Genomic DNA, 13,756 nt, shown 5'->3' on the forward strand with positions numbered 1-13,756 from the left:
CGGTGAGCTGCCGGGGGGGTGGGAGGGGGTGTCTGCGGATCGGTGGTGATCGGTGCTGCACCGATCACCACCGATTTCCGTGTTACCGAGCGGCATAGCCGCCGGTAACACAGAAATAGCTGTGATTGGCTGTTCAGATTTGAACAGCCAATCACAGCGATCGCCGACCGGGGGGGGCACCCCTGCCCCCCCTGGGCGACGAGGGGGGATGTCTGCTGTCAGGGACAGCAGACATCACCTAACTGTCACTGCGTCTCTAGACGCAGTGACAGTTACAAACCATGACGTACATTTATGCCATGTGTCGGGAAGTACTTCCCGACCATGACGTAAATGTACGTCAAATGTCGGGAAGGGGTTAATATATTTGCTACACTTCTCCAAGGAACCGAGAAATGGCCTGATTGAGCTCTCCAGACATGATTTACCTATAATCGGCTATGCTGTATATTTCCTCTATATATATAATAGTCTTCCTTTACTGTTCTATTTGTCATATCCTGTTTATTGGTTTACATGTGCTCCAGTGTCACACAGTATTTAAAGGAAAGAGACGGTATGTCTCTACATTCTTTAAGGTCCTATACTAATAGCCCCCAGCACATCCTGTTTTAAATATCCTTCTTGAATATTGTATATGCTGGGATGGGGGGGTGGTGGGATTGTTATGATAGGTTAGTGTGTTTTAGGTAGTGGGGGGGATGTTAGATTTAGGGCTCCAGGTATTCCCAGGTTGGGGGAGGGACATACAGGGTGGGGGGTTATTTGGGGGGTTGATTTGGGTCCTTTCGGGTTTTTCTTTGTTAGCATTACTATGGGCTGTTTCGGGTTTACATTTATTTTCCTTTAGACAGTGGTGTTTTCCTATTCAGTCATTCTATTCTACAAGCTGGCAGTGTATTATTAACCATATACAACATGTCTTTGTGCCTCTCCATACTCATCTGCTCCCGACAGCCCGGATGGCGCCTCCGGGCTTATGTAGAACTATTTATTTGTTTATATCCTGGAACGGTGATGGGTATATACATCCTGATATTATCATTTGTCAATGTGTGTGACACATGTTAAGGTACTAATGCAACACACCAGAGATTATATACCTCTACTATACAAATATTGTTGTACCAAGATGCCACTGTCTGTGATATTGTTTTGTTCTCTTGTTTTTTTTTTTGCAAAAATCAATAAAAAATATTGAATAAAAAAATAAATAAAAAAAAAAAGATACATTTACTGTAAAAGCACATTCTTTATAAATCATGTAATGGTAGTCAAACACACTGGCATATATTCAATGCCGTGGGCGAGCGGTGACTGCGAGCAGGACTTTTTGCTCGCAGTCACCGCTCACCCTGTCAGTATTCAACTGACCCCCCTCATTCGCAAATTCCCCCTCGCTCCGTTTTTTGAGCGAGGGGGAATTTGCGAATGTGCCTCCAAAAGCTGCGAGAGCCGAGGCTAATTACAGCGAGTTTGCTGCACTAGCCGCGGCTCTCGCAGTTTAGGGGAATCCTCGCCGTTCTGTGACTGCGAGGATTCCCCCGGAACGTTGCATAGTGCGAGCGGCCGGCGCGGGGGTTAAACTGCGAGGATCACTGGTTTTCTGTGATCCTCGCAGTTTAACCCCCTCGCCGGCCGCTCGCACCGGCATTGAATACTGCACACTGTCTCCCTAATGTGTTTCTATTCAACTAAAATAAAACATTTATAGCGGCAGGTTTTTTGGGGAAATGTTTTGTGGTAACTTTTGTTAGAGTGATCCACACAGCATTAAGGTCATATGATAACATTTTAATACACAGCAATGCCATGTCCACATTAAACGTATAATCATCATAGCCAAAGCAGAAAACGTTTAGTTTTAAGTATTTAAAACATGTGATATAACATGTTTGATAGAATAACATACAATGAAGAAGGCCTTTACACCATGTTTGAATTTGTAAAAGTCGTTGTGACAGATGTGGCACCTAACTGATGGGAAGCAATACATCTCCTCTCTGCCTGCTACACTCAGAAGAGTTGGCTCTGCATACATACAGTAGCAGCAAAGAGCTCTGTAATTGGGCTGCTGTAACAGTACATCCCAGTGATGAATTATAGGTCAAGTGGTCATTTATGTGATCACTCTAGTTTCAGGTTCAGACCTGGCCTAACAAAACTGTGCAGGTGCAAACAGCTGGCCCTATATGCACGCTGTAATGACCTCAAGCCCACAAGAGTGAAAAAAAAGATCTCTCTCCAGGAAAGCTTCTCCACAGCTTATCAACGAAACCATACTTTATGCTGTTTCTGTAGCAATCAAACTTTACAATGGGACTTGTTTTTGCTGGATACAATGTTCAATGTGTCTGATTCTAGCCAAGCTCCCCCGAGGGAGAGAACTGAAGCGGTTTCCATCACTTTCATCTGTAGGTGTCATACTTTCCCCCTTTTCAATAAAAAAATTGGTACTTTTTTTTTTAGATCTGCTACAGCAAAGTTTCTGAAATCCCAGGAGACTGAAGAAGTGTGAAAAATGGTTTCACAAAAGTTATTTCTATCCAGCAAAAAAGAAAAAAGGAAGGGGTTAGCTGGTCTTTCCTTAGAACTGCAAAGCGCTAGGACAAAAAGAGAAAGTGATGTCTCAGCTCTGCTTCCAACACTTTCATGTGTGCTCTGTTGCATAAAGAGCTGATAATTACAGAGATGTAAATATTACCTATAATACACCGTATAAAATGATTTTACCTCTCTGCAAATAAGCCATAAAAAAGGATTAAAAGTAAAATCCCTGGGTATTTTATAGTATTGGCTCAACATACACATTTTGCAACAATTACATTATTAGGAGATTTAAAGGCTTAAATTGTTACAGTTTTAAATGATTCAAAGGATCTCCCTTTTCCTTCTTGGTTAATGCAGTGGTTCTCAACCTCGGTCCTTAAGTACCCCCAACAGTTCACGGTTTGCAGGTCTCCTCACAGAATCACAGGTAAACTAATTAACTCCACCTGTGATCTTTTAAAATGTGTCAGTGAATAATGAGTGCACCTGTGCAACTGCCAGGAGACCTGGAAAACATGCACTGTTGGGGGTCCTTGAGGACCGAGGTTGAGAACCGCAGGGTTAATCGATAGTTTAGCAAAAATTATTGTCAAACAGGATTTTAAAGGTTTTACGCATTTTATTTTCAAGAAACTCTATTGTAGGTCTCTCTACTCAAAACAAACGGCAAATTACAATTTATAAGCTTTAATATTTACTTGGATATCTACAGATACTAAAACCTTTTTCCCCCCTAAAAAAGTGCTTATAAAATAAAAAACAGATACACACCACTGTAGCCAATGGACAGATAAGTGAAGCACAAATCCTACATAGCAACCCCTGAAACCATGGATACAATGAATGCAGTCCAGTCTTTCCATGGCTACATATGCTAGTAATGTCATCTTTCAGTCATTACTCCGAATTCGGGATCCCGACTGCTCCCTCATGGGGGTCCACGACCCCCATAGACAGAGAATAAAATAGGTGGCGTGCCCAGCTCGCCACCGTGCCCGCAGCGTGGCGAGTGCAGCGAGCAATTTACTCAATAGCTTGAGACCGTGGTTCTCAAACTCGGTCCTCAGACCCCCACACTGGTCAAATTTCCCAGGTTATCTGGCTGATGCACAGATGAAGTCATTACTCACTGACCCATTTTAAAAGAGCCACAGGTGGAGCTAATTATTTCACTTGCGATTCTGCAAGCCCTGCAAAACATGCACTGTGTGTGGTTCTGAGGACCAAGTTTGAGACCCTGTGTCTTAAGACATGTATTTTACTACATATATTAGTGTTCCTTCTAGGAACTAGGGCGGACAGGGCGCAATTGCACGAGGGGCAGTGTAAGGGGGGGTGGACTGGGCCCACCGACGTCACGGTCACAGTCCGTGACAAAAAGGGGCGGGCCCAGCCGTCGCCGTCAAAAAAAGGGGAGGGTCCGGCCACCCCCGAATGCTCTACACTGCAGGGGAAGCGCTGGGCATCGCTATCTACAGCGGCACTGGGCTTCCCCGGTCACACCAGAGGGGTCGGAGACAGGCTGTTTCAGCGGGGCACTGCCAGAGTAGCAGGGCACATTTTGCCCTTTAAAAAAATCAGGCAAAGCACAGCGCCCCGCTAAAACAGCCTAGTGGGAACACTATATATTACAAACAACCCAAATACCTTATCACTACAATGCTTTACGATTAGGTGCATACACCCGGTAAGATTTTGGCTATGTACGATATCGACTATGCAATTTCCCTTGAACTCCCCGGCACCCAGAACCATACAATCTTGACGATATTTACATGAAATTTTGCGCCGGCCATAGCATCCGCCAGCGCTAGAGACATGTCACGCTGGTGGGCGCAATGAGAGACTGTTCAATATAGTCAAAATTGGTTACCTGCACAGTCTATTATTTCTTGCGATGTCAATCTCACAATGTAAATGTAAAAATAAAGCAGCCAGTATTTACCCTGCACAGAAACAATAAAACACCCAAATCTAACTCTCTCTCTGTACGTTACATCAGCCCCACCTGCAGTGCATATGGTTTTGTCCATTAGAGAGTGATTGTGCCTTTCCGATTGAATCAGAATAAACCCCTATATGCATTAGATGCATACTTTTTGGACCATTGAAGATGTGTATATGTTGCTGAAAAATAAACAATGCATGCTCTTAAATAATTATAATTAAAAAAAGAATACATTTGTAATGCATTACAAATAAAAATAAAAAAAGCCCCTGAAATACCTTAACATTTAGTTTTCCTAGGTGCTGTAGAACCCATATACGATGGGACCAGGAATTGTAGTTGCTCGGGTACCTCCCTGCTGCTTTGCAGCACACATTCATCTCTTCTCGTACAATTCCCTGAATCTGCTCCGGGAGTGTATGGCAGCTTGCGTCCTTACTCAGCAATGAGGAAGAAATATTGTCCTGCAGGAGGCGCTGCAATACCCACCGTCTAGAAACATGGAAAGAACGGAGGAGTAATTATACAACAATCAACGTTCTTCTCATGAAAACTGCTCAGTTTATCCTCATTTGGTGCTTAAATGAATCATTATTTATTATTGCTTATTTATATACAGTAGCTTCACTATATAACACAGCACTGTAGGGAGAATATGAAATTATTCTCTTCAGTCCCTGCCCCATTGGAGTGGACACACAAACACATTACATTTGTTTTTGATGGTTATGGTTAGCGGAATGCAGGAGAAAACCCAGCCAAGCATTGTAAGAGCACAGAAACTCTGCAGATGGAACCCTGGGGCCACCTTACAATGCAGGGAGGGGACATTGGTACTGTCTCTAGAACACATGAGAATTTCCATCGTATTTCAAACTTAAAATACATTATCCCACTCCGATGCAATTTGTGTATCCGTGTGTATGTCACATCCTTGTCAGCTCAAGGCTGTTAAAGTGCTTTCATGTAAATGGACATGGCCCTAACATCGATACGTGGTCCCGCACGTCGCTATCGCCAGCTAATTACAGCAGTACATGCGGTCTAAATCTAATCAAATTGCTTAGCAAGTGACCGCAAATTTCTCTGTGTGTACAGAATGAGCGATAGTGATCTACATCATCCTGAACCACTACCCTGACGTTTTTTATTTTGCTTAAGTAAAATCGCTTAGCACACATCACTGCAAGAGTATGGGCTCTCTATGGGTGACCTAATCACCAGGAAATTACCTACCCTAAAAAGCTTAGCAAAAACACTTAGCACACATCTCAGCGCGTGTATGACCCTTAAGACCTTCACCTTGTATCACATTTTTTTAGTGTTAAGAGGCCCACGGTTTTCTTTGCTTTGCTAACAGACAAAAATAAAAAGCAATAGGGTTGGCTGTTCGATTGCTCAAATCACAGCTATACACCAACATCGCAACTATCTATTTAGACTTGATAAACAACCTAATATATAGTGAGTGCTCTCCAAGAACCTTGAGAAGACAATTATTCATCTGGCCAACACAAATCTCAGCGTCCTATCCCATCCTATAAATTATTTCCCATAGTGCTTAGGTACATGAAATACGTCAACCTACTTTAAACTTATTTGAAATGAAAGCTACAGAGAAAGGGTTAAATCTGCATACTTGGGATATATATTGATTCCCAGTGATATGAATGTGATGTATGTTAGAAATAAATCTCCAGAGGGAATTTACATTTAATATTCACCCAGGAGAAGCTAACCACTCCAACTGTAAGTCACTGCAATGAGATCAACTCTCAGGGGAAATCATTTCAAATGCAGTTAATTCAAAGTCACTAGCACAGAGGTTCCCAATCTTTTTTGATTCAGGGCACCCTAGAGAATCAGAATTTTTTTCACGGCACCCCTAGGTCCAAAAAAAATGAATTAGAATGGGTTTATATGCGATTCTTAGTGGCAGTTATGTGGTAAAGGGCAGGATTTGCTTCTGTTTGTACACATTCTATGATTGGCAGCCACCAGCACTGGTCTTGCTCATAAATAATTAACCATTAATAATTTGAGTTGGTCCTGGACCACCAAGCCGCGGCACCCCTGCATGTGTCCCGAGGCACCCCAGGGAGCCACGGCACACAGTTTGGGAACCACTGCACTAGCAGCTTATATTTAAAAAGTAAACCAAAATTAAATGAATGTCCATTAAAAACTAAAATGCTGAATGTATGGGCAGGTTTTGTAGAGCACAGAGCAAACACAGGCTTTCAGAAAGAAAAAAATTAGGTATATTTTGTAATCATTCAGGTCAGCATTGTCCATATGGATAATCACCATGTCAACAATCATGGAATATAAACAAGATTCAGAATGTTGAGAAAACATCCTTATTGCATTAGTGGTGACATACTTGGTACAGCGGCTGCAGCAGTGTCTTCTATGGGCAGTATTCAATAAGAAAAAATCTCCGTGCATGGCGAGAGATTTTTTCTCTCGCCATGCACTCGCCCTGTTCCGGAGGGCTCGCTGCCACTCCTGCTTCCACTATTCAATGTGGTTAAAACTCGCCGCCACTTGAGGCGAGTCTTAACCCCTGCAGCGGACGAGCGTCCGCGGCAGGGAGCTGGCAGGGAGCCGGGGGACTGTGGCAGCCAGGGAGATTAAAGTCTCCCTGGCTGCCCCCGAACATATGTGGAGGGGAGGAGGGCTCCCCGGGACCCAGGCAGCACAAGCTGCCCCCCCCTATAGCTAGCAGGGGACCCAGTATTCACTGCACCCGATCGTGCATATGTAATGATTGGGTGCAGTGAATATATGAATATCTAATGAGCGGCTCAAGAGCTCCGGCCCCCTGCTGGCTCTGTGTAAAAAAAAAAAAAAATTAAAAAACATTTTTTTTTTTAATTAAATATATATTCATGTGCTATAATATGCACATGAATAAAAATAACATGCCCCTTCACAGAAAAAAAATCCTGATTTTTTTTACACCAAAATAAAAAAAAAAAAAAACCTTTTAGTTTAAAAGTTCACATTCCAGTTCTCAATGAAAAGATGGAGAATTGCTACACGGAGAGACACGGCGAAAATCACTTAAAAAGACGGCGAAAATATCACATTGAATAGGGTGGTTCACTTTTGGAGAGCAAAATGCTCCTTCCAACGCGAAAATAGCACAAACTCGCCATAAAACACGGCAAATTTTTCTCATTGAATACTGCCCTATGTCTTGCAGTGACATCCTAATGACCTTTGCCAGATCCTACTGAGTATGTACGACTTACACCAGGGGTAGCCAACTCCAGTCTTTGAGAGCTACCAAGAGTTCATGTTTTCCAGCTCACCTCGCAGGTACACGGGTTACTGACTAACACATTTTAAAAAATCCACAGGTGGAGCTAATTAATTCACCAACGTTAACTACGAAACGTTAACTGTTGGTAGCTCTCGCGGACTGGAGTTGGCTACCCCTGACTTACACTAACCCCAACTCTACTGCAGCCTAACCCAATACTTCCTTAAGTGCCGGGCTGGAGAGACACTCTCCCTTTTCTACGCCTTAAAGACACCACTCCCCACTGCTGGCAGCTGAAGAGAGAGAGGCTGTGTTAGCAGCACGCGGGCGGGAGATTTAAAAACTCCTATTCAAATGAATATGAGTTTTGAAATCTCCTGCACGTAAAAAAATGGCACACCAGGTACCAAATCATATGTAGCGCTCCCGGGAAGATGCCAGGCAGGTTGAATGGCCTTAATAGTCTCTATATTTATATATAGTAAGTAAGTGACATTCACAAAATCTGTTTGGATGGAACAGCATTAATACATAATCATTTACATAGCCAGCATCTTCTGACCTGGGGCCTATTTACCAAATATTTGCATATGAAGTGCAATCTGGGTACATTATTAGCACATTACACTTTATGATAATACCGGCCAGATGTAATAAAAAGCCAATCCGTGCAAGGTGTGACATGATTACACCAGCGGTCTCATCACTCTTCTAACCAGACTCCTGCGCATGCGCAGTCTGCTAAACATTGACGGGGATGGTTCCAGAGTAAACCTCTCTCGGTGACATTTGCAAAGTGAGGCAACCGCTGGTAACAATCTTCACATTACAGAGCATGGTAAGTCTGCCACCATCTTATCCTCCACCTGCGAATGTACCCAATAGGTCCCCCTAGTGAGGTTTGTACTGAGGTGCGCAACAACTGTATAAAATAACCTCATGCTACGATCAAAGCTTTTTTACCCCAGCTTGGTAATTAGTCTGCAATGTATCTAGGTGTTCTCAGATAAACCCCATTAACTTAGAAATGCACATATAAATATGTGCCTGATTCACTTATTGTTTGCAACACATCTTCTCCTAATACTCTTCATTAGAGAGACAATGATTTCAGACTGCTTCCTTCTCTAAGTCAGCATAAGGTAATAACTCTCCTCCCGAGAGCAACAAACCTGGAACTTGACCTTCAGACATGTGAAATGAGCTAGGGAAAGCTAATCCAGCAAAAATATGTAATTTAATAGACTCTACAGATGTGAAAAATAGAAGCAATGGAACAGAAAATGCTTTTAGTCACATTCGCACCTCGCAGGATGTCAGTTGGAAAGCTCTTGACTACAGTCATACTTGACTAATGAGGGCCCATATAGGTTATACTATATATATATATGCTGATTTTGACAATCCCGGTCTTTTATTGGCCAGAATCTGTATAACAAGGATTTCCAACATGTTGAATTTCCCTGAACCTCGAGGCCAAATATGGAATTTTCTCAATAACTATCCGATATATGGATCTCTTTAGATGTTAGAAGAGGAGGTTCAAAACACAGCGGACTCTAAATCAAGTGTCCAGAAAAGGTCAGGCCTATTTATTTTGTATACTACATCTATCCCTATAAACTGCGTTACAGCTTTTACTACAGAACTATTCATGTCAACAAAACACTTCTTGTTCTTGCCCCTTGCATCCCCTCCCCTAAAACACCTATGTCTTATTCACTGTAAAAGAATGTAGTGTTCATTCTAGCACCCGCTATCTTTGAAAACCCATGCAGTTCCTCTTCCCTGCCTGGGGTGTCGCTGTCTGCTTTAGTGCTACTAGCACTGTTTGGTCTGTATATCAGCACTGATATGCAAACCAGACCTGTGCTAGAAACACCACAGCAGACAGCGACACCCCAGGCAGGGAAGAGGAACTGCATGGGTTTTCAAAGATGGCGGGTGCTAGAATGAACACTAAGAACGTACAAGATGACGGTTGAAAAGTTGGTAACCGATTAGCAAAATAATTTCAGCATCTAAGGACTCATACCTATGAATCCATGTTTCAGGGCTTTTAGGAAACTTGGTCAAAGCCAGCTTGCCTAGATGTAAATCTTTAACTGGGTTTAAGGCTCCAGAATGGATCAACTCTTTTCTGTTGAGAGAAAAATAATAATCTGCATTACATTTGTAATCATATGTAAAAGAATATGAGGTGCAAAAATCTGTATAGAAGAGCTATTCTCTGAATGCTAAACTGCATCTAGAATTAAGAGTAAAAGAACATAAAAAAATTCAGAAACAAACATATTGGGCGAAATTTAATAGGATGAGAGATTCAGAAAGTGAGAGATTTGGTACCGATTGCCACTTTTAAAAAACTGGAGATTTCTTACCAAATCTCTCACTTTTCATTTAGCTAACTCACTGGTAAGTGTCCTCATTCTTCCTTTATGGTGGTGTTGCTGAAAATGTGTCATAGTTGCAATGTGATGCAACTAGGACACACCAAGAGACTGTGCTTGCTACATGAGATGCGCCACTTATATATCTGAGTGCGACTGAATCTGAATTTATAATACGATGTACCATTTGCTGCCTTTTTTTTTTTTTTACACGCTGTTTCAATGTGCTTTGCTTACAGATCGTGTCTCAGTTGCCTAGGATTGCTCATGGTGTGGTGATACTCTGGGTTAAATGTCTTCCCTTTTTCCTTTTCCCTTTGCTAAAGGCCTTGATCTTGAATGTTTGTGAGCAAAACAAAAAGATTAAATGCTCCCTTGTTTACAACTTAAAATCCCAAGCTTCTGTATAGTCTGGCCCATGGAGAAGCATCCAAAGTGGTTGGTTTGTCCCTTAAAAGATCATTGGTGGGGCAGTCTTTCTATTCCACCTTTCACTGTGCTTTGCATGCCTCGAAGTGCATTTGGACTGCTTGGGACATTTTCTTTTTGGCATGGTTTGGAACATGCCTCCACCTTTGCCTTATTGGTGGTTTATATTCTTCTACCATACAACTCTGAGATACTTGCCAAGGGTTGTGACTTTCTAGCAGAGTTCCTTGGCACTCTAATGTATGTGGGGGATTTATATACTGTACTGCAGGGGTCCTCAAACTATTTTGCTCAGACAATAAAAGTAATTACAGGACCCCAGCAAGTTACTGCAGAAGGTCATCACATCACATGTGTAGTCAGCAGACAGCACAGGCATGGCAGCATTGTGAAGGCACAAAATTATGTGTCTAAAATTACAGACAATGCAACAGATGTTTCAGACTCCTTGAATCACTGACTGCGATTAGAAAAGTAATCAGCCTGATGGTCAGCAACATGGATTCGCGAACCCATGCTGAGAAGGTCAGGACCCACTTTAGGGTCACGACACACAGTTTGAGAACCACTGCTGTACTGGATGTCATTTGGACAAATGGCCTGAGGTCCAGCACCTCCTCCACAATGACTCCACCAATTTCTCCAATCTTGTTTTTCAGATGGGATTGGTCAATCATTCCCATTTGTGCATGCACTAATTGGTGCTGATGCGGTTATCCACACTGATAATCAATTGCTGAAATATTTCATGATAATTATGTCTTTGTTGCTTGCTGATGCTCTGATGCTTGCTATTACCAAAACAACCTAGCTTCCTACTTGGATCAGATCCTTTGCCTCTAGTAATCCGCAGTATTTGGACTTCCCCATTTCCCCGAGGCCATATGGTTGAATACCGTTTTTTTTTTTTTTTTTTTTTACAGCTACCATGTGATTTCAGCAGCTCAAAATACCTTCTAATAATTACACTTGACAGGAGTATTTAAAATAAACAGGGCTTTTAATACGGCCATTCAAGAATTAAACATTAATATAACCATTTTATTTGTAGCCTACATAACACGCAGTAAAATATTTAAGTTACACAGTTATTAGAGGCTGGCAAATATCAAGATGTTGTCAATCCTAATTCCTTGATTAACTATTGATCCAAGCAGCATTACTGTCATATGTCATGTCTGTACACATTTCTGTCATTTCTACTACTGTTACCTATGCCAACACATAGCAAACTTTTTTGTGGTCAGAAGAGGAAAACATACCTTACATTCCATGCCGTGGTGAAATCTGGATTCAATAACAGCAGGGTGCAAGTTACGTCAACCAACTCTAGAAGATGACAAGGACAAACACACTGCATCATATAAATATACTTGGCTGGCAAGGGCATGCGACTGGAGGCACGGTAGTGGTTCAGAATGAGAGAATGCGATCAGTATCTCACATTCTGTACACAGATATATTTGCAGTCACTTGCTAAGCAATTTGACTTGCTTTTGACTGCATGCACTGACTAGTTAACATGAGATAATAAAGCTCTCAGGGCATACACACAGAGAGATCTGTGCTTACTTTCTAAGCAATCTAGTCAGAAAATAGCAGAAAATCGCTCGTTGTGTATGCCCCTTAACTATCAAGCTAGGTGCAATCGTGAGTTTAAAAAAGATAAGTTTAAATCAGATGTATATTTGTACAACCATACATTCCATTTGTTGCGCCCATATAATAGGATAAGGGTGATACAAGTTCCAGGAAGGAATGTAAAATTATACTACTGCTTATACCTCGTTTCCAGGTTAAAAAAAAGAAAGAAAAGAAATTGGCATCAGAAAAAAAGACCATGTATGCTCCTAACCGCCTTAATCATGCTCTAGCACAAGTCTGCTAATTTCAACTCTGAAACATCTCAAGGACACAAGCCTTCCTCACACTTCTAAGTGGCCGATTGTGAGAGGCACACTGCTGCAGACACTAGTATATTTTTACATAGTCACATCTATCACTTTATGTTAATGCTAGGATCAGCCCTTCCCCTGGGGTATAGCAGTGTGGCTGCGACTATATGCCAATGCTATTGTCAGCCCTTCCCCTGGTGTACAAGCATGCGCTGGGATGTGAAAGGACTGGAACGCCTTACTTTGATGTAGATGTGGAAATCCTGCTTGGTGCACTACTGAAACATGTACCAGCCCCATGCTAGGTGCAAAATATCTGTCAGAGTATAGCCTTCAACAGAAGCTACCAAGCGCCTGAGTTTGCAGTCAGTTAAAGAACACTTTCATAACAACCATATGCCACTGCATAGCCGCCTTCCAATACATTTCACGTTCTAGGTTTGGGATACCGACAGTCACATTAACAACAGAGTATCATGACAGTAACCAGCTACTCGAGTAGTAGTAATAATAATAATGTTATTTATATAGAACTTTTCTCTTAATATGACTCATAGTACTTGCATTAGCCTTTTACAGCACAAAAATACAAAACAAACTTAACAAGGGACATTAGCAAAATGCTTGGGTGAACAGGAAAGTCTTGAGCATATTTTTGAATGTATCCAGAGTGGAAGCTTCTCGAACTGAGTGGGGAAGTGAGTTGGAGCCACAGCGTTAAAAGCTCAACCCCAAGATGAATTCAGGGAAATTCTGGGTAGTGTTAGTAGTCCTTTATCAACTGATCGCAGTAATCAAGTGGGAAAATAAGGGATCAGAAGCTGCTGCAGGTACATTGTGCCCTGGGCATGTAGAGCTTTGAAAGTCCATAAGCCACTCTTGAAAATTATTCGCCATCTTATAGGCAGCCAGTGAAGGGAGTACAGAATGGGTGTTATGTGGCTGGAATGGGGCGGATTGGTTAATAGCCTGGCAGCTGTATTTTGTACCATCTGCAATTATTTTGCTGGGAGCCCAAAGTAGAGGTCATTGCAGCAGTCAAGGCGCGATGATACAAATGTATGTATGACTTTAGGCAGATCTTCTGAGGGAAATAAGCTATTGTTTCTGGCTATATTCCTTATGCTAACCTAATCCCAGTTCATACTACCTCTCTGTGCTCTTCATCTAAATGCTGCCCTGCTAAGGTTAATATTATTTATTCTGCTGCAGGTGCTTTAATGGTTTCCCTTATGAACACATCTTATGCGAATACAGCTCGACTGTTGTTCTCTTG

The 13,756-nt window shown here is 42.0% G+C and overlaps 1 protein-coding gene across 1 annotated transcript in view; it reads right to left on the reverse strand.

Moving 5' to 3' along the window:
* PTAR1 (protein prenyltransferase alpha subunit repeat containing 1) overlaps nucleotides 1-13,756 on the reverse strand; it is a 43,021-nt gene that overhangs the window by 13,827 nt on the left and 15,438 nt on the right. Inside the window, exons 3-5 of the mRNA XM_083186076.1 lie at nucleotides 11,848-11,914; nucleotides 9,802-9,906; nucleotides 4,777-4,990 (exon numbers count right to left, since the gene is read on the reverse strand). Of these exons, the coding sequence (XP_083042202.1) occupies nucleotides 4,777-4,990; nucleotides 9,802-9,906; nucleotides 11,848-11,914 (386 nt within the window). The remainder of the gene's footprint in view (nucleotides 1-4,776; nucleotides 4,991-9,801; nucleotides 9,907-11,847; nucleotides 11,915-13,756) is intronic.

Source organism: Crinia signifera, chromosome 1 (genome assembly GCF_055691185.1).
Source record: "Crinia signifera chromosome 1, ASM5569118v1, whole genome shotgun sequence".
NCBI classification, from domain to species: Eukaryota; Metazoa; Chordata; class Amphibia; order Anura; family Myobatrachidae; genus Crinia; species Crinia signifera.